The 23,339-nt window shown below is 49.7% G+C and overlaps 1 protein-coding gene across 2 annotated transcripts in view; it reads right to left on the bottom strand.

Moving 5' to 3' along the window:
* The window catches only part of Nos2 (nitric oxide synthase 2), a 42,488-nt gene that overhangs the window by 13,629 nt on the left and 5,520 nt on the right, over positions 1-23,339 (bottom strand). Inside the window, exons 1-13 of one of the 2 annotated variants that reach the window (XM_031351054.1) lie at positions 20,495-20,591; positions 17,254-17,338; positions 16,041-16,163; positions 14,244-14,392; positions 10,005-10,167; positions 9,208-9,299; positions 8,038-8,179; positions 7,801-7,940; positions 5,073-5,247; positions 4,874-4,975; positions 1,050-1,244; positions 583-665; positions 86-230 (exon numbers count right to left, since the gene is read on the bottom strand). In XM_031351054.1, the coding sequence (XP_031206914.1) occupies positions 86-230; positions 583-665; positions 1,050-1,244; positions 4,874-4,975; positions 5,073-5,247; positions 7,801-7,940; positions 8,038-8,179; positions 9,208-9,299; positions 10,005-10,167; positions 14,244-14,353 (1,347 nt within the window). In that variant the 5' untranslated portion in view covers positions 14,354-14,392; positions 16,041-16,163; positions 17,254-17,338; positions 20,495-20,591. Of the gene's footprint in view, positions 1-85; positions 231-582; positions 666-1,049; positions 1,245-4,873; positions 4,976-5,072; positions 5,248-7,800; positions 7,941-8,037; positions 8,180-9,207; positions 9,300-10,004; positions 10,168-14,243; positions 14,393-16,040; positions 16,164-17,253; positions 17,339-20,494; positions 20,592-23,339 lie in introns of those variants that run through there. The other variant, XM_031351053.1, reaches the window with a different exon arrangement.

Below are 23,339 nucleotides of genomic sequence, written 5' to 3'. Positions count from 1 at the left end.
CTGTATGACACACCGTGGACATCAACCCTCAGCTCCCAGGGGTACCCCTACACTTACCCCAGACTCCTTCCACCTAACTGGGTACCTTGGTGTTGAAGGCATAGCTGAACAAGGCTGCCAGGTCCCTGGCTAGCGCTTCGGACTTCCCCGTCTCAGTAGCAAAGAGGACTGTGGCTCTGACTCTGGAAGCCATGACCTTTCTCATCAGCACGGAAGCAAAGAACACCGTTCTGTGTGGATGAGCAGACAGATACAAAGACAGCTGAGAGTTGAGTTAGCCTCCAGAAGAGATGGAGCAGGGGTAGCACTGGGGTGATGGGGATTGGGGCGGGGGGAGGGAGGAAGAACCTCTGCTTCTCATTTTTTTTTTTTGACTGAACGGCCCCGTGATCCCTGACTCAGTCTCTTTGGCAAATGGGAGCTACAGAAGCAAATCAGTCTCAGAATTGGTGTCTAGAGTTCTGGGAGCCAACACCATAAAGAACATCTTCTATATGCCCTGCCTTTCGTAGTGGAGTCAGGGAGGCTGCCTCAGTAAAAGGGACACAGCACAGACAGAGGGACACGCCCACTTCCACGTACTTCACCAAGACTCTGAACCCGATCTCTCTCCTTCTGGGCCTTAGCTTCTCGTCCTGCCAGATGTGGGTCTTCCAGGGCTCGATCTGCAGAAAGGAAGGAGAGTTGAGGGTGCAGTTCTGGCTGGGCTTGGGCTGGGGGATGTTGGAGAAGCAGAGAGGGTCCTCTAAGTCACTCATAGAGGCCCACCCCACCAAGGCTTAGCCAAAGCTCAGGGTAGTGCTTCCTGGGCCCCACAAGAGCCACAAAGCAGTGGGCACTTGACTTCCTTTGTCATGGCCACAGAAGGTAGAGGCCCACCTGCTTTTAGTATCTTTTTATTGGGTACAGTAGATAATGTATAGTCTAATCTGGGCACCTTAGAGAACACAAGGTGACACTCAGCTGGCATGTACAACCCTGGGTCCTCACACTGCAGAGTCTCCACAGCTGAGGTACAAGATGGGGAGGGCAGGAGGCTTCTCCCTGACCTGGTAGTAGTAGAATGGAGATAGGACATAGTTCAACATCTCCTGGTGGAACACAGGGGTGATGCTCCCGGACACTGGAGGGACCAGCCAAATCCAGTCTGCAGGGCAGCCTCCTCGGGCCCGGTACTCATTCTGCATGTGCTTCATGAAAGACTCTGAGGCTGTGTGGTGGTCCATGATGGTCACATTCTGCTTCTGAAGGAGAAGAAGGTGGAATGGGCTGAGATACGGCAGCAGAGGAGAGCAGTGAGTGGTGCCCTGGAGAGCCGGTGATCTAGGCAATGGCTCTGTCCCTGCTCCTAGTCTTCCCACTGACTGCTGCAGAAACATACACAGGTCCAAGTGTAGCAAAGAAAATAACTTTATGGCTGGGGGTCATCAGAACATGAGGAACTGTTAGAGTGTCACAGCATTGGGAAGGTTGAGAACTAGTGCCCTGAGAGCGGCATCCAGAAATTGGAATGCACATGTCTCCATGCATGGCCAGCAAACAGAGAGCCTCAAGTGTGGGAAGCTCACACCGTACCATCTTGTTTCAGATTAAGAAAATACAAACTCAAAGGAGGCTCACTTGGTGGAGTGTTTGCCTGGCACACATGAAGCCCTGCACATCTATTGTCTTAGCATTCTGGTGGTGCAGGATGAGGATCGGGAGTTCAAGGCCATCCTTAGCTACGTAGGGAGTTCCAGGCCAGCTTGGGCTACAAGAGATTCTGTCTCCCAAACAAGCAAACACAAAACCAGCAGAGTCATCTGTGGGGACAGTGGGGACTGGGTGTAGGGGAGACAAGCCATCCACATCCTAAAACTAGAGGCCTAAGCTAGCCTGAAATGATCCAGTAAAAGCAGCTGCCCCACCAAAGTCTGGAGATACATTCAACCAAGAGAAATTTGTTTATGGCTGAGGAGAGGGCTCGGTGGGTAAGGATATTTGTCACCAAGACTGAGTTCCATCCCAGGATTCACACAGTGGAAGGAGAGAACCAACAGTGAAGCAACCTATGCTCTCAAAGGCTCTTATCTGTTCCCGTCCATCTGTCAGGTACTGAGAAAGGCCATGGGGCAAAGGAGAGACGGTCTCCATGTATTGCCAGCCAATAGCAAACCTCTTAGGGAGGCTGAAGGAAATCAGCCATTTTCATAAGGCTTCATGGGATTTGTGATAGAGGCAAGCAAAGGCTGCTTGGGAGGGACAGAGGGGAAAGCCTAGTGGCTGGGATAGGCCCAGAGGAGAGATGGGAGTCAGGACAGCTGCAAAGAGTCTTAAGAGATAGTTTCAAGTTGGCCAGGGGAGGGGCATTCCTAGGGAAAGATGAGCTGCGGTTGGCAGCTGCCACCTGATGTCAGGCTCATTAGTCAAGCCACACTTTAAAACTCATATACAGCGACTGCTTGATTCATGATAGAGCTCCATGCTGATGGGCCCATCACAAGAGGAAAGTATCCTCAGTCAAGAATACGCCGAATGTGATGGGGTGCAGCTCAGCTAACCTAGCATGCTTGTCTAGCATGCACCAAGCCCTGGAGGTTCAATACCTAGTACCATGTTAAAAAAACGAACGACTCAGATGTGGTAGCTCACACCTGTAATCCCAACACGCTGGAGGTAGACGAGAAGATCAGAGGTTACAATAGTGAGTTCGAGGCCAGCCTGGGGTACATGAGACTCCATCTCAAGTCTTTTTGATAAAGCACCTTGCCTTCCAACCATCTTGGCTTGACTACACAGCACACTGTAGTGTCAGCTTCTAGCCCTTGTGGCTGCCGCAGCTGGCTGAGGCCTGTAGCTTGTTGCTGCTGCCCAGCTTCAAAAGAGCATCCGGCCACCCTCATTAGTCCAGGAAAGATCGGAATTAAAAATCCTTATGCAGTTAGCCATACAGGCCTATAAGCAGAGATACTCTAGAGGCTGACTTGAGTTTAAGGCCTGCCTAGACAACAAAGTGATTGAAGACCAGCCTGGGTAATGTTGTCTCAAAATAAAAAGCAAAAAAGGGGGTTAGAGAGAAATCAAGATCCCAAACAACAAAGCCATGTAGGGGGATGGAAGGGTGACTCAGTGGTTAAGAGCACTGACTGCTCTTCTGAAGGTCCTGAGTTCGGATCCCAGCAACCACATGGTGGCTCACAACCACTCGTAATGAGATCGGATGCCCTCTTCTGGTGCGTCTGAAGACAGCTACAATGAATTACACCGGAGCAAGCGGTCCGCGTGAGAGGGGCAGAGCAAGTGGTCCGCATGAGAGGGGCAGAGCGAGCGGGGCCGGCAGAGGTCCTGAGTTAAATTCCCAGCAGCCACATACATGGTGGTCACGGCCATCTGTACAGCTACAGTGTACTCATACACATAAAATAAATAAATAAAATAAATTAAAAGAAAAGAAAGAAAGAATGACCCTGCCCAATGGTCTGGACTCCTGGACTCTTCACATATCCAGGTTCCACAGGAAACAGAACCACGGAAGCAAAGCTGAGGTGGGACAGCAGAAAGAAGGCTCGGTGCACACAGGAACCAGCTACTGTGTCCACCCAGCACAGTGAGACATGAGTAGCTCCTGCTCATGTGGAGGGGGATCACCTCGTTTTGTCCACCATTCTATAACTTCCTATTCTCCGCCATGAGCTAGACTAGAGGTGTAGCAGTGGACTCAGTCACGATTCCAGCCACAGGGAGCACTGAGCACTGAGCAGTTCACATTTCCAGTGGAGGAAAGAAACAACAAAGATTGGGGTCATCGACCTATGACCTTATGCTGGAAGCCACTTAAACAAAATCAAGTTAAAGGAGTTGGAAGGAAAGAATATAGTGTGGGGGAGGGAGAAGCACTGCCCAAAGCAGCCTGGTCCAGGAGGGATTTTATTTTTTTTGGTTTTTCGAGACAGGGTTTCTCTGTGTAGCCCTGGCTGTCCTGGAATTCACTCTGTAGACCAGGCTGGCCTCGAACTCAGAAATCCGCCTGCCTCTGCCTCCCAAGTGCTGGGATTAAAGGTGTGCGCCACCACCGCCCAGCCCAGGAGGGATTCTTTAAGGAAATGAATGGCAGAAGCCTTCAAGAGGGGAAGGATCTGGTCATAGTGTGATTTAAAAGAAGAAGATACAGGGTAAAAGGAAAAGTAAGGGGGCCAGTGAGATGGCTCAGGAGGTAAAGGGGCTTGCTGCCAAGCCAGTCAAGCTGAATTTGATCCCTAGAACCCATCTACTGAAAGCAGAGAACAGATTCCTGCTAGCTGTCCTCTGACCTTCACACCCACACCATGGCATGTGCTTAGAAGAGCTAAGGTCCTGTGGTGGGATCCCTTTTTGCTGAGTTTTTGAACCCTGCAAGAATTTCAGATGACCCATGGAAAGAGAAAGGAGGCTGCAAGTGAATGAGGAAGAGGCGGTGTGAGGAGATGGGTCTCACTGGCTGTAACAGGAACAGGAGAATAAGAAGGAGCCAGGGATTGGCAGGAACTGTTGGCTAGCTGGTCATGTCTGTCTTGCAGATGGCAGCCAGCCCAGCTGTGCATGGTGATGGGATTGATGGGGCAGAGAAGGAGGCCCTGGAGATGCAGCCGGGAGGAGCATTCTTTAAGCGACGTCCTGGAGCAATGGAAGCCAAGCCGTATACAGTGCTCAAGTACAGGAACAGGCAGCCTTGGGAGGAAAGGAGTTGCCCAGAGCTACACCAGCACTAATGCTGGGTCTCAGCACCCAGCAAGCATGAATGCACGCACACATGAATGAATGATGTTGTAAAAGGGACATCAAGCATCAGACAAGTAATTGGATCAAGTGACTTTCTTGCCAAAACCTCTACCAACCCCCAAGACACCTGGCATACCTGGAAACTATGGAGCACAGCCACATTGATCTCTGTGACAGCCCGGTCTTTCCAGAGGGAGGCCAGTGTGTGGGTCTCCAGGCCCATCCTTCTGCCCACTTCCTATAGAAGCCAAATGATGAAGGTGAGAAAGTTTGGGGATGGGAGTGGGTCCCCCACCCTGATCTTCCAGCTGCCCCAGCTTGGTAACCATCATCACCTCCAGGATGTTGTAGCGCTGTGTGTCACAGAAGTCTCGAACTCCAATCTCGGTGCCCATGTACCAACCATTGAAGGGGCAGGCTGGGAATTCAAGGCCACCCACTTCCAGTAGCATGTTGGCCACTGCAGGCAGTGCATACCACTTCAGCCTGAGCTCCTGGAACCACTCATACCTGGCAAAAAAGGCAGAGCCAGATATAATTAGGGTCATCTTTTTTGCCCTCTCTCCCCAATCAAAAAAATAATTAACTTCAGTAAAAGGATCAGCCAAAGAAATCCTTCCTTTGTTGTTTTGAGACAGGGTCTCATATTCCAGACTTGATTTTCTGTAGCTGAGGATGGCCTTGAACTTTTGATCCTCCTGACTCTATCTCCCAAGTGCTGGAATTATAGGCATGTGTAATCCACACCCAGTCTATGCAGTGCTGGGGATCCAAGGTGGGGCTTCAAGCGTGCTAAGAAATCATGATCAACTGAGCCCTAGCCCTAGAGAAGTCCTCTTGAAGAGATTGTTTTAGTGCCCCCCTTGCCCCAAGAGAGATAACAGGGAACACCTAGGGTCATTCATTACAGCAGACATCTCTTTACTCAGTCATTCATGCAAATGGGTCAGGTATATGCCAGACTAAATGCTGACACTTCAGCATAATGCAGCAGCTAAGGACTCTGGCACCAGACAGTTGGGCTTCAAGCACTGACTAGGCTCCTTTTAGCCTCTCGGAGCCTCGGTATCCCCATCATAGACATAGAGCTGATAACGACAAATGCATGGAATGATTACAAACATAATATCATTCATTGGAGAGTGAGACATTCTATAAATATCTATAATTAAGCACCTACTATGTGCCCTGCACTTTAGAGATGAAAAGTAAGATTCTATTCCCAAAGTTGCAGCCCAGCATCCAGACTATAGAACATAGACTATAGACTATGAGGGGTAAATAAATACACCAGTGAGAAGATAAGAAACGAAGTGTGGTGTGGGGTTGAAGATCAGGAAAGACTTCTCAGAGGTGCACTGATATCATAGAGAATACCCTTTGAAGAGAAAACTGGAGCCTTGCAAAATTCCGAGCAAAGAGCATGTCAGGTCGAGGAAGTGGAACAGAGGTCCTGAGCTAGGACTGAGCTCAGTGTGTTCAAAGGACAAGAGCTGTCAGCCCAGTATCTGCTAGCTAATAAATCTCCATATATGGAGGCATTTTGTAGAAGTTCAATCAGCTGGCCCTACACTTCCTCTATCCAGGAGGGTTGTCCTTTTCCTAGGAAAGCTGGGAGAGGCCACTGAGATAGCTCAGCAGGCAAGGGCACTAGCTACCATGCCTGATAAGATGAGTTCAGTCCCTAGGACCCATTAGGCAGGAGCAAATCGACTGACTCCTGTAGCTGAAACTTGACCACACACACACGCACGCGCACACACACACACACACACACACACACACACACCATACACACACACACCACATACCATACACACACATATACACCATACACACACACATATAACCACACACACACCACACAAAGAAACATACAAGCATACCACACTTACAAAAATAAACATACACCACACACACTATACAAACAACACACACACACATACCATACATACCATGTACACACACATAACCACACACATCACGCACACAAACATATAAACACACCACACTTACAAACATAAACACACACATACACCACACATACCATACACACAACATACACATGATCATAAACATACCACATATACCTCACATATCATACACACACACACACACACACAAACATGTACACCTATGCACACATACAATCACACACAGGTGCACACCTGTGCGCACACACATTCACATACACACCTGTGCACATACACTAAATAAATGAAAGAAAAAAATTTAAGAAGTGTTGGGAGGCAAGCAAAAAGCGTGGTTCTGCTCAGACAGAAGCTCAAGGACTCCCCTTAAGTCACTGCCTTCCACTCTCCCAGGACCCTGTTTGCTAGGCTGCTGTTCCCTCGGTAACCATCAGCAGCTCCACACAAGGCTGAGGCTGGAGAGGAAAGGCCAGAGCTGCTGCTGAAGTCAAAGAGGCCTTCCAGGGGCTGGTGAGATGGCTCAGCGGTTAAGAGCACCAACTGCTCTTCCGGAGGTCCTGAGTTCAAATCCCAGCACCACATGGTGGCTCACAACCATCCATAATGAGATCTGACATCCTCTTCTGGTGCATCTGAAGACAACTACAATGTACTTATTTATAATAATAAATAAATCTTTGGGCTGGAGCGAGAGTGGGGCCGACCGGAGTGAGTGGGGTTGACTGGAGTGAGCAGAGGTCCAAAAGTCAATTCCCAACAACCAGATGAAGGGCTCACAACTATCTGTACAGCTACAGTGTGTACTCATATACATGAAATAAATAAATAAATCTTTTTTTTAAAAAAGTAAAAACTAGAATTGGCGCCGGGCGGTGGTGGCGCACGCCTTTAATCCCAGCACTTGGGAGGCAGAGGCAGGTGGATTTCTGAGTTCGAGGCCAGCCTGGTCTACAGAGTGAGTTCCAGGACAGCCAAGGCTACACAGAGAAACCCTGTCTTGAAAAAAAAAAAAAAAACTAGAATTGGCAAAGAATTTAAAAAAAAAAAAAAAAAAGGCCTTGCAACATCTGTCCTGTGGGTACTGCCCGAGACGGGGCTTGCATGCACATAACCAGAACCCTTGGTGACTTACTTGGGATGCTCCATGGTCACCTCCAACACAAGATCAGGAGGGATTTCAAAGACCTCTGGGTCTTGACCGTCAGCCTGCAGCACCAGAGGCAGCACATCAAAGCGGCCATAGCGGGGCTTCCAGCCCAGGTCGATGCACAACTGAGGGATAGAGGAGCCCAGTAAGTCTGCAAGCCCAAGCCCCGCATTTGCTCAGGGTCCCCTGACCACAGGGACCTATCAGAGGCTAGATCAGTACCTGGGTGAACTCCAAGGTGGCAGGATCCCCTCTGATGGTGCCATCGGGCATCTGGTAGCCGGCGTACCGGATGAGCTGTGAATTCCAGAGCCTGAAGTCATGCTTCCCATCGCTCCGCTGGGGGAACACGGTGATGGCCGACCTTCCAAAACAGTGACATAGTAGTTTACTCGCTGTCCCTGATTGGGGTGAGTGAGGCAGGAGTTCCCAGCCAGCCTCCCTCCACTCTTCCCTGCACCCCAATCATCCTGAAATCACCTGCCCCCTCCTCCTGCCAGCTTCTCCCTAACCATCAAGACCAACAAGGGGCCCACCGCTCTGGGAAGCCTCATGTCTCTTCCACACCCCCTGCTTTCATTGCTGGATCCTTTTCTTCTCACTCTTGGCTGCTATGCATCATAGGTTTGCAGCTGGATGGAGCTGCATTCTAGGGTCTCAGTCACCTCTGTATCCCACCCTGTCACCTCCTTTTCCCTGACCTCTGGCCTAGTCCTGTGCTGAATCCACATTAGGTGTGCACCAAGAATTTTTTGCACGACAGTGAATGACAGACTGACCACTAGCTATATAGACTAGGCTAGCCTTGAACTCACAGAGATCCACCTCCCTCTGCCTCCTGAGTAGATTCTTTTTGAAACAAGGCAAGGTCTGTCAATGTGACCCAGACTGGTCTGGAACTCATGGCAATCCTCCTGCTTCAGCCTATCCACTGCTGAAACTGCTGTTATGTACCACCATGCCCAACTAAGAAAACTGTTTTCTTTGTTTTGGTTTTATTTTGTATTTAAGGCAGGAACACACAGAGGCCAGGCTGGCCTTGAACGTGCTATGTAGCCAAGGATGGCTTTGAACTCTTGATCCTTCTGCTTCCACCTTTCCAAGTGCTTGGATAACAGGCATGTGTCACCATTGCCTGCTAGAAGTGGCTTCCTAAGGATGTAATAGCCCTATGGTTCTAACTTAGAAAGGGACTGGGGAAGAGCTGGGCCTATAACAGAGGCTAATGGGGCGGAAGCTGCTCTTACCATTCCCCGTCCCGGAGAAGCTAAGCCTTATTCTTTTCTCCCTCCTTAGTTTCTCCTGGAGCCAGAGGCCCTCTCCTATGCCCTCCAGCCTCTTCTGCCTGAGTATAGTCAGTTGGGCCCAGCACAGCTGGAAAAGATGCCTCACCTGATGTTGCCGTTGTTGGTGGCATAAAGCACATGTCTGCAGATGTGCTCGAACATTTCCTGTGCTGTTCTACAGTTCCGGGCATCGAAGACCTGCACAGGGCACACCCAGACCACACCATGGAAGACTGTGAGGACAGAGGCTTAGGGCTGACTGAAAGTCCTTGGGGGCAGAGGGCATTTCACTCACAGGGTCACACCCTCCTCCACCCTCTCTGCATCCCCGTGCCTGCCTCTAAGCTGCCCTACTCCCTCTGCTCCTGAGACAGGGGATCAGAGAATCCCCTTCAGAAGGCCTCAGTAAAACTAAATTATCAAAAGGGTCTGGCTTTAAAGAACTAAAAGGTAAGGTCCCCACAGCCCCAGCCTAGATCTTCGCCATGGGAATACCACCATTGAGGCTTTCTCAGTCCAAGTGCACTCAATAGGACCCAACCCCCAACTGCCAACCCCCGCCCAAATGACCCTCCAAGGAGACAATGGCCCAGGAGGCCAGGATAAATAAAATGCTCTCTAGGGCCAGGAACACAAACACTGGTGGCAAACATTTGAAGCACCAACGCCTCAGGAATAAGACATCCAAGGTTGCTGGTTGTCTCATGATGGCGTGTGGTGCCCCACGTTTTACATGAGGGTCATCTAGAGACCCTGATGCTAACATAAGATTCCAGACTCCTAGAAGGGGGTCTAGGATACCCCACCTCAGGGTTTGCCGTAATCTGCAGAGCCCTGGCCACTTGCTCTGTCTCAGGGCCTGCCCACCCTTGCTGTTCCTTCTGCCCTGCCCATAAGCCTCACCTGCAGGTTGGACCACTGGATCCTGCCTATGCAGCGAGGGGCGTTCCTCCAGGCCATCTTGGTGGCAAAGATGAGCTCATCCAGAGTGAGCTGGTAGGTTCCTGTTGTTTCTATCTCCTTTGTTACAGCTTCCAGCCTGGCCAGATGTTCCTCTATTTTTGCCCTGGGGGACAGGAAATTGTCAGGAAGACCAACAATAGCAAGACCTTACATGGGGATTAATTCAATCCCCAGAAAGTAAGAACTGATTTTGGACACCAGAAGGGCAAATTGTGCCCCTTGGGACATTGTCCTCTGTAGGGCTGGCTTTGTGACCCACTCTTAGCTTACTATGGGCCGAGTTTTTAATACTCTCCCATCTCCGTCTTGAGGTTCTTAGTCCTGTTGGAAAAGAAGCACAGTTCCGCTCCTACACTGGACCCTGCCAGTTGTAGTCATGACAAAGTCTTTCTAGCCTAGAACTTCCAACCCTCTGTTGTCCTTCTCTCAAATACCTGAGATTGCAGTTGCATGCCATCACAAGTAACTTAGGAGGCACTGCTGTGTTTACTCGGCAGTCTTAAACTCTAAGTTTGTACAGTACACACTAAGAGTGTACAGTACCAGGCTCAAGAACACAAGCATAGTAACAAAGAGAGGACACAAAGCCAGTGGTCTCGCTGCCAGCCCCAGGCTCCAAACTGTCTGCGGTGGGTAGCACCTCCCACCTTCCACCCAAGGGGAGACTGCAAGCTTTGAGGGCTCCTGAAAAAGCAAGGCAGGCCCAGACAAGACCTGAGGTCAGGACTCAGCTTGAAGGACCCTAGAGCCCACCTAACGGAGCTACACTCACCGATTTAAGCATACTTCAAAATAATTTCAAGGGAGACGCGCCTGGTCGCAAAGACTTTGAAACACACACACACCACAGCAACCTTGAGATTTCCAGCCAGCACCACCAGAGGCTTTCGAAATGGCCAACAAACAAAATTATTTAAAGAATGAACTTGGGATAAGGTCAGCAGGAGGGTGTGGAATGAAACAGCCTTTGGGACAGGCAGAGGGTCTTGGCAACTCCTTTTTGAGGACAGAAAGACTTGAAGACAAAACATTCGGCAATGTTTGTCTTCTGTGATCCCTGGGAGGGGGAACTTCTGGGTGAGGTAGTGTCCTTCATCATCAGAGGAAGATTCTAGAAGTACCCCCCACTCTGTACCCACACACGAAAACAGCAGTGTCCATGGTTATGGCAACACTGTGTAAAGGAGAAAGATGAAAACTTGGTGCCGTTTACCCAAGAGTGGGAATGCGTGGTATATCTTAGCTCTGAAAAGGAGTGGCTTTTGTATCAGCATCTGGATTGGATGATCACTCTCAGAAAGTCAGAAAAGCTCAAAAGGTCCTGATGCTCTGCATATGTAGATATCTGAGCCCACTCTGCTGGAAGCCCACGGTTGCTGGGACTTGCTATTGCTCATCACTCCCATGTCACAACCTCTTAGGGACAGAGATATGGACTTGTAACTGTGGACAATGAAAAGCAAAAGCATTTGCCCAGACACTGGGCATAGCCCTGTTAGCCTTCCAGGGTTTACTAAGACCTACCCAGCTGTTTTTGAAATGTCAGCTGGGTATCCCAACTCCGTAAAGAGTGAGGATCCTGAAGGGCCAAAGGGCTGCACACCAGGGTCCTAAGGCTAACAGCCAGGGTCTCCAGCACCAGCAGCTCCAAATGTTCGTCTTCAACAAGCCCTAGCTCCTCCCAAGATCTGCTCGTTTGTCTCTAGAGAGCAGTGTTGACCACACCTGGCTAACAGCTAACCCAGTAACTCGGAGTTTTTCATGTGCATGGTGTCAAATAAAAAACTGGCCAGATTGGGCTGGAGAGATGGCTCAGCGGGTAAGAGCACTGACTGCTCTTCTGAAGGTCTTGAGTTCAAATCCCAGCAACCACATGGTGGCTCATAACCATCCGTAATGAGATCTGATGCCCTCTTCTGGGGTGTCTGAAGACAGCTACAGTGTACTTACGTATAATAAATAAACAGACTTTTAAAAAGAAATCTAAAAAGTATTTGGCCAGGCGGCGGTGGCACATGCCTTTAATCCCAGCACTTGGGAGGCAGAAGCAGGCGGATTTCTGAGTTCGAGGCCAGCCTGGTCTACAGAGTGAGTTCCAGGACAGCCAGGGATACACAGAGAAACCCTGTCTTGAAAAAAAACAACAAAATAAAACAAACAAACAAAAACAAAAATTGGCCAGAAGAAGCCTATCTAGAAACATCCCAGACCCCCAAATGGCCACTTGTTCACAGCAGAGTGGGAAGATCAAGGAAACTAAAGTTCAATGCCACCAAGCTCCAGATACATGCTTATAGAACAGACAGTGCTCCCACAGGCTTCTACCCTTCACGAGACAGCCCCTCCCAAGATGGTTGACCTAGGCCCAGGGGACCAGGCCTCAGTGTTCTGCAAGCTCCCAGGTAAGGTCGGGAAGATGGAGGCCTCTTGTCAAATGCCCTCCCAGCTCTTGCAATCCAGGGCTGTACAGGGGTTAAACAGGAATTCCTAAGAACAGGCAGTTTCTGCTCTGGGTCCCAGATACCCTTCTGCGTCTCATGCCCCAGGTGGAACTGCTGTGTGAGGCTGTGCCGCAAAGTGACACTGCCACACTGTCCCCAGCTGCCAGAGCAGACATTCACGGTCTCAGCCAGTCATTCTTACAACTGGGCTGGTAAATTGGTCACTCAACAATTGTTCTATAATCAGGCATCATCACCTGTACCTGTCACCCCAGCACTCTGAAGAACAACTGTGGGCAGAAGCCAGCCTTCACTGTTTCATGAGATGCTGTCTCCAAAACATATGATGAGGGACCAGAGAGATGGCTGAGCAGGTAAGACATTTGTCACCAAGTCTGATGACCTCAGTCAACCCCAGGAATCCACACTGTGGAAGGAGATGCCCGGCCCCCACAGCTTTGTTGTCTAATGTTCTTCACATACTTGCTGTGACCCAGGCACCCCATTCTCCACTAAGTAAACAGATGTTTAAAAACTTGAATACATACGAAGATAGCTCATTACAGGCCAGCACTGCTCTTAGGGACTTGCTCTTGTAGCCTCTAATTCATTAAATCTTCATATAAACTCCTACAAGGTGGGTATATTATAATAGATATTTTGAGGCAAGAAAACCAAGGCACTTGCCCGGGCTTGAACCCCAGAAGATGGCTGTCTGGACCCCAACTCTTACCCAGGCCACACAGGCTCGCCATGATTGCAACTGTGTATGCATTGACAATAACATTGGCAACCGGCAATGACAAAAATTGCCTTCCAGGCTGGACAATACTTGATACTTGGAGTCTGATTGGTGGGCTTAAGAATAAAGGAGTCTGGGGCTGGCGAGATGGCTCAGCAGGTAAGAGCACTGACTGCTCCTCCGAAGGTCCTGAGTTCGCATCCCAGCAACCACATGGTGCCTCACAACCATCCATAATGAGATCTGACACCCTCTTCTGGTGAGTCTGAAGACAGCTACAGTGAATTGGGCTGAGCGGGGGGGCCGCCAGAGGTCCTGACTTCAATTCCCAGCAGCCACACACATGATAACTCACGGCCATCTATACAGCTACAGTGTATTCATACACATAAAATTTAAAAAGATCTAAAAAAAAAAAAAAAGAAAAGAAAAGAAAAGAATAAAGGAGTCTGGCTCTGGCCTCATGGAAGCCTCTGCGGTAAGACGCGAGCACTCCAGAAATGTAGCACCCCACCAAGTCAGGTCTCCCGATGATGTCACGGTTGTCTCTGGGAATCTGGCTCACATCTGTGGGAGGAGAGGACTAACCAGACAGTTTCTAAACTTCCTTCTGTTTCAGGATAAAAGGATCCATTCCAAGTCCCTGTATAACAGCCCCTAGGCTATGACGCTGTTCTAAATTTGCACCACATCTCATGGCTGTCTTGTGAGTCATGCTATAAGATGCCCACTTTACAGATGAGGAGGTTGAGGCCCAATGGATTTCTCCAGGACTCAGCGGTGGTCTGGTGGAGCCAGAATCCAAAGCCAGCCACACTGTGCTCTAAACCTTCAGACATTTTTTTGCAGTGTCTAAGTGTCCTTTAGGCTCTGGGCCCTGAGCCCCAGCGGGTCTGGAGACTACAGAGTTCATGGGTCCGAGTGGAACAGCAGGAAACAGGACAGCCCCAAGGTGTAGGGCAGAGGGGATGTCACCCTGACAGAAGCCAGACTTACTCTTTGAAGGAGCCATAATACTGGTTGATGAATTCGATGGCTTGAGGCAGAAGTTCCTCCAGTGGGGTGGGCTTGTCTCTGGGTCCTCTGGTCAAACTCTTGGGGTTCATGATGGACCCCAAGCAAGATTTGGACTTGCAAGTGAAATCCTGGAAAGAGAGATAGGGGTTGAGTAGGACTCCCATTCCCCCACTGCAACCCCCAAACCCAAGCCAGTCATAAGCCTGACCATTCTCTAGCTGATATGCTCACAATGACCCTATGCAGGCTCCTGCTCTTTGGGGTCAGCCAAGCTCTCTCCAAGCCTAGCTCCTTCTCCTTTCCTGAGACCAGGTGGGTGTGAACTGACTTCTCTCTGTCCCTGTTCTCCAGTCTGCTAAAGATACAGTGACAGCCTCTGAGAAAACTCCATGGCTTCCTCCTAGGGGCCATCTCGTCTGCTTTCCTTTCTAAAGAGACCCAGCTAGCTCCTCAGGGAACATGACTCCAGTGTCAGCCTAGAGAAGCTGAATGAGAGGATGGTTATTGCAAAGTCAGGGGAGGCTTGGAAAGAAATGCCAGAAAGATAGATGTCCACAGGGGTCAACTGTGTTGTTTCTGTTTTACTTTGTTTCTGAGGTTTGATGTTAGGTTTTGAGACAAGATCATCTGTGTCCCAGGCTGGCCTCCAACTCACTAAAGAGCAGGTCACTATGAACTTCTAATCCTCCTGCCTCTATCTTCCAAGCTGACACAGTTTCTGGGGGTTCAGGAAATCATCTTGCCTTCAATGGCTTTTTGGTTCTTTTCTACTTTATAGCCACAGCATGAATTATTCTCTCTCTTTCTCTCTCTCCCTCTCCTTCTCTCTCTTCCTCTTTCTCTCTCTCTCTCTCCCTCTCCCTCTCCCTCTCTCTCTCTCTCTCTGTGTGTGTGTGTGTCCGTGTCTGTCTCTTATTCTTCCTTTCTTCTTTCTTTCTTTTTCTTTCTTTCTTTCTTTTTTTTGGCTTGATTTGGTTTTGGTTTTTTGAGACAGAGTTTCTCAGAACCCTGGCTGTCCTGGTCTCCTTTGTAGACCAGACTGGCCTCGAACTCACAGAGATCCACCTGCCTCTGCCTCTGCTCTGCCTCTGCCTCTGCCTCTGCCTCTGCCTCTGCCTCTGCCTCTGCCTCTGCCTCCTGAGATTAAAGGCATGTGCCACACTTGGCTTGTTTTATGTTTTGTTGTTATTATTGTTGTTTTGAGACAAGGTCTCACAGTGTAAGCTCTGGCTTGTCCCTGAACTCACTATGTAGCCCAGGCTGGCCTCGAATTCATGGACATCTGTTTGTCTCCTCCAAATGTTGGGATCAAAGGTGTTCACTGCTCAGCTTCATAGCATGGATTCTAAAGTCAGAATAAGGAACTTAAAGGCAGAAAGGGACCTGAAAGGATGATTAGTTTCATTCACTGGCTGCTTAAACCGCTGTTACCTCGCTGTCCTTACAGAGATAGGAGGCTTCCTCTGCCAGTTCAGTCCAGCTTTGGGCAATTCTAATAGACAATTCTCAGATACTCTTGAAACCTAAGAAAACAGTAACTGGTTTCTGTAGCCTTCTGCCTGACCTCTTAGGTTATCTGCTGTCTAGCCCGGTCATTAACAGGAATCTTGCCTCTCCCACTTCCTGCTATAATTTATGAAGACAGACTTCCCAACATCTTTTGTCGGAGAAGATGGCTATCTAGTAAGTCCAAGAAATATGCGATAGACCCACAAAGAGCCTCTATGATGGCCTAGTTGGGACAAAGAAGGTGCTCCCCAGCCCCAGACTTCTTACCGATGTGGCCTTGTGGTGAAGGGTGTCATGCAAAATCTCTCCGCTGCCCCAGTTTTTGATCCTCACATACTGTGGACCGGTTGATGGAGTCACGTGCAGTTTGTCCAGGGATTCTGGAACATTCTAATATGGGTAAACACTTGAGTTTTCCAGATGCCTGTAGCCCCAACAACCATACAAGCATCCCCCCTGGGCCTCTGTGTGGGCACATGAGGCAAGGGGCCAGTCCTTGGTCCTCCACCCTTCTCAGAAGTTGGGCCAGTGCCAGCTGAGTACTGCAGGTGGCTGGACCAAGGCCAGGTTTCTGTCCTTACCAAGGCCTGGCCAGTGCTGGCTCATAAGGGGAATTCAAGTCTGATGGGAGGGCAGATGCCGTGGCTGGGACTGCCAAGGACAGAGCCGGGACGTTAACAGATACTCCACTGTCTTCCTCCCCCAGGGACACCTTTCCTGATCCTTCTCTCTGCCACCTCTCTACAGTCCTTAGGATGGAAAGGGCTTCAGGAAGATGGGATCCATGGCCAAAGGCCAGGGGCTGAGACTAGGGACTCGGCAGCTGAGTCTGAAACCATTCTGGGAAATCGTTCCTCCTTGATTCTGAGAATGTTCTAAAACTACCTGTGGTGGTTTGAATGTGCTTGGCCCCTAGGGAATGATACTGCTAATAGATGTGGCCTTGTTGGAGGAAGTGTGTCACTTTGGGGGTGGGCTTTGAGATCCTTCTCCTAGCTGCCTGGAAGAGATAGTCTTCTCCAGTTTGCCCTCAGATGAAGATGTAGAACTCTCAGCTCCTCTAGCACCATGCCTGTCTGGATGCTGCCATGCTCCCACCTTGATGATAATGGACTGAACCTCTGAACTTGTAAACTAGCCCTAATTAAATGTAGTCCTTTACAAGAATCGCCTTGGTCATGGTGTCTCTTGACAGCAAAGGAGCCTTAACTAAGGCACTACCCCAACCCATTCTGTCAACCACCAGGCAAGTTACCTGGGTACCAGCGCACCCTGGGGACCTCAATTGCTGAGCATCAAGACTGTCCTACTGTTTGCAACCTCCCTGACTCGCTCTCTACCCCAAGTCTGGGGTGCTTCATTCACTCCCCAGCCCTTGGCTTCCTGTGCCTTCCCGCCCAGCCTCTGAAGGGCTGTTTAGCCTGAATCTACCAAGGAGAAGAATGAAGGGCTTCCCACACTGTGTGACCAAGCCACTGACCTGTGCAGTCTTGGTGAGGAGCTGTGGGGAACCATTTTGGTGAGTGGCAGGTCTGTGACTCTTGGGGTCATCCTGTATTGTTGGGCTGTGAAAGGAAACAGTCACCGTGAGATGGAGTCTGGCCATGGAGGGGATCGGGATCTCTGTGAGTCCCCATCTGGCAGATGGGGTACTGAGGGCTAGAGGTGGCAATGACTTGTTCCCAGCTTCCAGTCAGGGAGGATGAGGGAGCCAGTCTTAGAGAATCTTGTCCCACTTCCGTCTTCACCTTTGCTTTGACCACCCAAAGCCAAAGTGATATGAAGGAAGCCAGCTAAAACTACTCAGACATAGAGGCACACACACAAGCTCTGGGGAGATGCCTGCCTCAGAGGGCCAAGAGCAAAAGCTCCAACAGCTTAGCCATCCCGGGCCAGCAGGGTCCACCACTCGATGACTACTTGGCTTAGCAAACTTTATCTTATATATTTTCGGTTTTCATCTTGGTGAATATTGTATGTTTGAGACGTGAGAACTTTCTAGGTAGACCAGGCTGGCTCTGAACTCAAAGAGATCCACCTGCCTGTGGCTCCTGAGTGCTGGAATTAAAAGCATACATCACCTGGCCCAGCTCATCTCTTTTATTTAAACTCTTAGTTCAAGCTGGGCATTTTAAATACATGCCTGGAATCCCAGCATCTGGCAGGTTGTGACAGGAGTTCGAGGCCAACCTCAACTACAAAGGAAGCTCAAAGCCAGTTTGGGCTCCAAGAGAACCTACAAAGCGCCCAAAAGCCTTAGTTTAGTTTGTTTACTCTGTACACCACACTGGCCTCCAACCATTTGCCAGAGCTTCTTGAGTGCAGAGATTCCAGGTTCAAACCCCAGTGCTTGGCCACTCCAGGTATTTATCTTGTAAAGAGTGAAAGGAACAAAGGCGGGTACAGAGGACACACATTCGTGATTCTAACACCTGGAAAGTTGAGGCAGGAGGATCAGGAGTTCAAGGTCATCCTCCGTTAAATAGGGAATTCAAAGCTAGCCTGGGTTATATGTTACCTGTCTTGAAAATAAGATAAAAATAAAATTAAAATAATTAGTAGAGGGAAAAGTTTTATATGTGTGTGTGTGTGTGTGTGTGTGTGTGTGTGTGTTATAAAGCCAGCTATGGTAGTGTATCCTTTTAATCTCAGCACTTAGGAGGCAGAGGCAAGCTGAGCTCTATGTTTGAGGCTAGCCTGGTCTACAGAGTTCCAGGACAGCCATGGCTATACACCCATACAGTCCGACAAAACATTCATACACATAAAATAAATAAATCTAAAACAAAACCCCAAACTCGAGTTTTAGCAATGACCCTGCTTTGTGTTTCAGTGATAACTCGTTCCCTGGTCCCTCGTCCCCGAGTGAGGTTTGACCGTCAGCAAGACTCCCGTTAGGTTAGTTCAGTGCGAATCTTCTTTACCTTTGACTACAACTTGCCTTTACCCTGCTGAGTCTGGGTGGGACCCCGTCTCTCCCTCTGCTACAAGACTCAGCTGAGGGGCAGTCCTGGGTGAAGTCCTCTTGGTGGTATGTTAGCAGGTATCACTAAAGAGGGATACGCTGACTGGTGTCTGAAACCCCAGCAGTCAGAAGGCGAGGCAGGAGAATTGCTTAGCCTGGGCTGTGTAGTGAGCGGGCTGTCTCAAACAACAAAGCAAACCAACAACCCCACCACACCACTGCCACCAAAGCAAGCCAACAAAGTCATTGAACAATTCTCTCCTTCTTGCTTGTGACAGGGTTTCATGACCTCCCACTGCCTTTGAACTCACTATACAGCTGACAGTGTCCTTGAACTCTTTGCCATTACGTCCCGAATGCTGGGATTACAGGCATGTACCACCACACCCATCTGAATAATGTTTTCTTTAACGTATTCCTCCGATATGGACTGGTAAGCCTCACCAGAAGGAGGGGGGAAAAAAGGAAACCAAGATTTGATCCTCCTTCATACCTGCCCATCTTGGGCATCACATTTGGGGTGGGGGGCGAACAGATAGAATTAGATCAGAAACATCCTCTGGGCTATCATAATAGACTTAAAGACAATGTCACCGGCTACTTTAGTGCTTCCCCTAAACACCAACACGTTTTAAACGCTGTCTACAATCTCACTGCTGACACGAGCCACAGTTATGCTGGCCTCAGGGTCCACAGCCTGAGGTCATGCCTAATGCCTCAGCCTGGATGACTCTGACGCTATGATGACAGTCTTAGTGCACGCATGCAATGTGTGCTCGTGCGTGAATGCATGCAGGCTCCAGCAGGCCTGAAAGCAACTGGGGAAATGCCAGCAGAGGTCCACAGTGATTAGCACGAGGTGATAAGCCATGGGCTATTTAAATCTCTTTCTTTTTAACTTTTAAGCATATTGATTTTTTTGTTATAATTGGAATTTTTATAATTTTTCAAGAACTGCTATAATCCAGATTAAGGGGGGGAGGAACCCACAACGATAAATAGAGCTTTACCCCAGCTATTATGTCCAGCTAGCAGATTTCTTCTGCCACCTGTTAAAGGGGATCTAGGCACCTGATATCAGGTGAGCACTTTAAGGCTCTGACTGTTGGTTCCAAATTACTGCAGTTCTAAACCCACAGCTGTCTGAGACCTGACTGGACCATGGGGGGATGAAGGACCTTTATGGACTTTTGGACAAAGGGAACTGTGTGGCTTGCTCAGGTGTCCCAGAACTGGGTACTGAGGGGTGAGCGCTGAATCCACAGCAGGGGCTTACTGAGGGTCTTTAGTCCTGGGATGGCACTGCTACCAGCCAGCCCACCACCTCTCTTGTGAAAGGGAGAATGTCTTATTGTAAAAGATCATCTTTGTCTTCTTAACCTTGTTTGTTTAGAGCGCATTAAGGAGGGAGAGGAGAAAGGTGGGAGAGGGGAGTGTGGCTCAGTGAAAGAGCACTTGCTTAAATGCAGTTCAGTTCCCAGTACTGCCCCCCACCCCCTCCACCCCTCAACAACAACAACAACTTTAAGCAGTGGCACACGCCTGTAATCTCAGCATTTGAGAAGCTGAGGCAGGAGGATTTCCAGGTTTGATGCCAACTAATCGATATAGCCAGAACCTGTCTCAAAGCAGCACAGAGCACAAGTTCCCTGGTGCAGAAACCCCCAATGGGCGGTCCGCGTGGGCTCCCTGTCCGTTCTCTCTCGGGTCCCAGTTGGGTCACCCCGGCGCCTCCCCAGGTTCCCGCGTGCTGTACCTGGCTGGGCCCACACGACTGGCGACCTTCGGGCCGAATATCCTGCGCAAGATGCGACAGAGCCGCGGCCGGGCGGCGTCGCAAGCGCTGCTCAGCCCCTCGCGCATAGCTGGGCTAGCGCTCCTCGCTGGCGCTGTCCTTTTATCGCAGCAAAACCCCTCAGCGCCCGCCCCCGTAGCGCCCGCCTTCCTGCTGCAAGCAGGACTCCGGCTCCTAGTGGCTCAGGACAAGCGGGACGGCACAAGTTTGTGTATTCCTCTCGCAGGGACATTGGGGATGGAGACCCAGACTCCCGTTGCACCGGGTTACTTCCTCACCCCCTAACGAAATCCAACCAAGAAGGCAATTCTTTACTACCTCTGCTTTAAGCGGCAGAAGCTGGAGGATCAGAAAAATGAGGGTCCTGCTCAAGGCCACGCAACAGCCCTAGGGCCACCTCAACCTCTGCTTCACTAGACTGTTCTCAGGAAATGTTTTGCCCTTTCTTCCTGGTTGCAGGTGAAGTAGGGCTGCAGCCCTCAGGGACCCTTCTGGCTAATATTTCAGCAAATGAACCCCCCAGGCCCAAGTACAGTGTAAGGAGTGAGCGAGGAGTGGTTTGTTTTGTTTTGTTTTAAGCACCCTGAAACCCTTTGCTCTAAACTCCTTGTGGGTCACCTAGATGGTCCCACACTTACCCTTTGTCTCTAAAACACATGCCTGGCCACCCTGCAGATTTCTGAATCTCTTGTTTACACAAAGTTGAAAGCCATCAGGAACAGGCTCTTGGTTTGCACAGATTTGAAAATTATGTTTTAAAATAAAAATAAATAATGGGCTCCCACTTCTTTCAGACTAAAATCCCCTTTGTAAGCTGCTTCCTCTTCCAGGAACATCCTATTGCCACCTTTCCTGGGCAGTCCCGTTTCTGCTGGTCCCCTCCTCTAAGAAAGCCATCTGCAGCCCTTTAGCCCCTGCTGACCCCACAGCCAGGCCATGCCCTTAGGAGGCTCAGCAACATATTCTCCTATTACTCTCCCTTGCCTGCCCCCCGCCCCCCGCCCCATGTAAACCTCTCTAACATCTTGCCTTGCCAAGACTGTCCCCAGCTAGGGAGGAAACTGTTGCTCCCATAAGCACCCTTCTGCACCTCCCCCCCTTCCCCGCCATTTCCTCCCTGACCATAGCAACTGGATCTGTCTTTTTCTTTCTCAGCCCAGTACATAGTAGGTCCTCAGAGAAAGAGTACATAGAGTGTAGAATTTGGAGTTGGCTCAAATCTCAGCTCCTCCCTTTTCTACAAACTGCCCTCGTGAGACAAGATAAAAGCAGTTCCTGCCTGGTTTTTTTGACATAGTCTTAAGGACGCTATACTACCCGTGGCTTTATATGCAATTAATAAATGGTTCAGCCAATCCATTGATTAAGCAGAAGGGCTTTGTTGATATGTGAACTGACAGGGGTAGTGCCAGGTGAGCAAGCCTCAGGTGTCCTTATTAACGGGATACATCTCATTCAGGACCTACAGTGTGGCACCCAGGATGGTGGCCGTAAGCCAGACTGTCCGCTTTGAATGTCTGCTTTACCGCTGCCAGCTATGAGATCTTACGATGACTCAAGCATGGTGGACTTTTGTCTCCTCTTCCCTAAAGTGGGAGGATAGCGCAGTCCCCTTCTGGATTGTCAGACGGTGCGCCCTCCTTTTGTGCAGGGTCAAGCCTCAGTGTAATGACAGGTAACGGGCAGCTACCCAAGATTTTGGAGCAGGGGCATGACTTGTATGAAGTCAAGTTGGAGGGAAAGAGGTGTGGGGCACCTGGATCCTGAGGGGACAGAAGACAGAGGTTGTAGGGACCCAGCGAAGAGGAAAACAGAATAAAGTCACAGTATTTTGAGACTGAAGTGCTAGAGGCCACCATTGCCCTGCGTAGGCACCTGCGTGCGTCCCAGGATTCCTGACAGCCGTGGTCCAGTACCTTCCGGCTCACTCTGCCTCTCACTCCCGAGCCATCTGTCTCCTTTACTCCTAACATAATGACTCTTTTCCTGCAAGTGGGGAAACGGAGCTTTGGAGGCTAAGGGACGTCACAAACGCCGCAGGATTAGGAAGTGGCAAAGCTCCTCCCTTCTGCCTAAACTCCCTTTGTAAACCTGGCGGCACCAGGACAGGGAAATTTAGAGATTTCCCGCTTACTGCCTCCAGAGGGCACTGCCAACTGCAGTCCTGCAAATGTCTGAGCCAGGTACAGACTGAGGCTCGGACGTGACTCTCTGTGTGTCACATTGAAAAAACAAAACAAAACAAAACAAAACAAAAAACAGCGTTAGCCTCAAGTCCCTGGGTATGGCTGTAGATTCCTAGCATTCTCTAGAATCCTCCTAGTCCATCCGTATAAATTGTTGGAGGACTAGTTCAAATCTAAGATGCTGCAGACCAACCTCAGATTTCATCTCTGACGTTAGCAGTCATGCAACTCAGACTCCCCTCTCCCCGACCCCCCCCCCCGCAGCCTCACTTGCAGCATGCACTCATAACAAAGGGCCCCATGGAGGTCAAGTTCAAAGAGGAGTGTAGGTGCGTACACCGTGCAGTTCTGGTGACAAAGAAGCCTCTCAAATGGTGACAAGCCCTTCTGTGACTATCAGGTAAATCATACTGCAGACCTGAGACTCAGACAGGTGCACTTGCCCAAAGTCACAGTCACTGAGGATAGCACAGGGCCATCTGGACACCCTCCCGATGCCTCCAGTTGCCTAATAGTCAAAATATCTAACTGATAGATATTAGATGAGACACATGCCCTGGCCAATCAGGACGGCACCACTGAGCTGAGCACTAGGCTCTCCAGTCTCCCTTCTCACATAT

This window comes from Mastomys coucha, unplaced genomic scaffold, assembly GCF_008632895.1.
Source record: "Mastomys coucha isolate ucsf_1 unplaced genomic scaffold, UCSF_Mcou_1 pScaffold5, whole genome shotgun sequence".
In the NCBI taxonomy this organism is placed as follows: Eukaryota; Metazoa; Chordata; class Mammalia; order Rodentia; family Muridae; genus Mastomys; species Mastomys coucha.
Note: the sequence above shows the minus strand (reverse complement) of the source record. Positions and strands in the feature narration are given on the sequence as shown.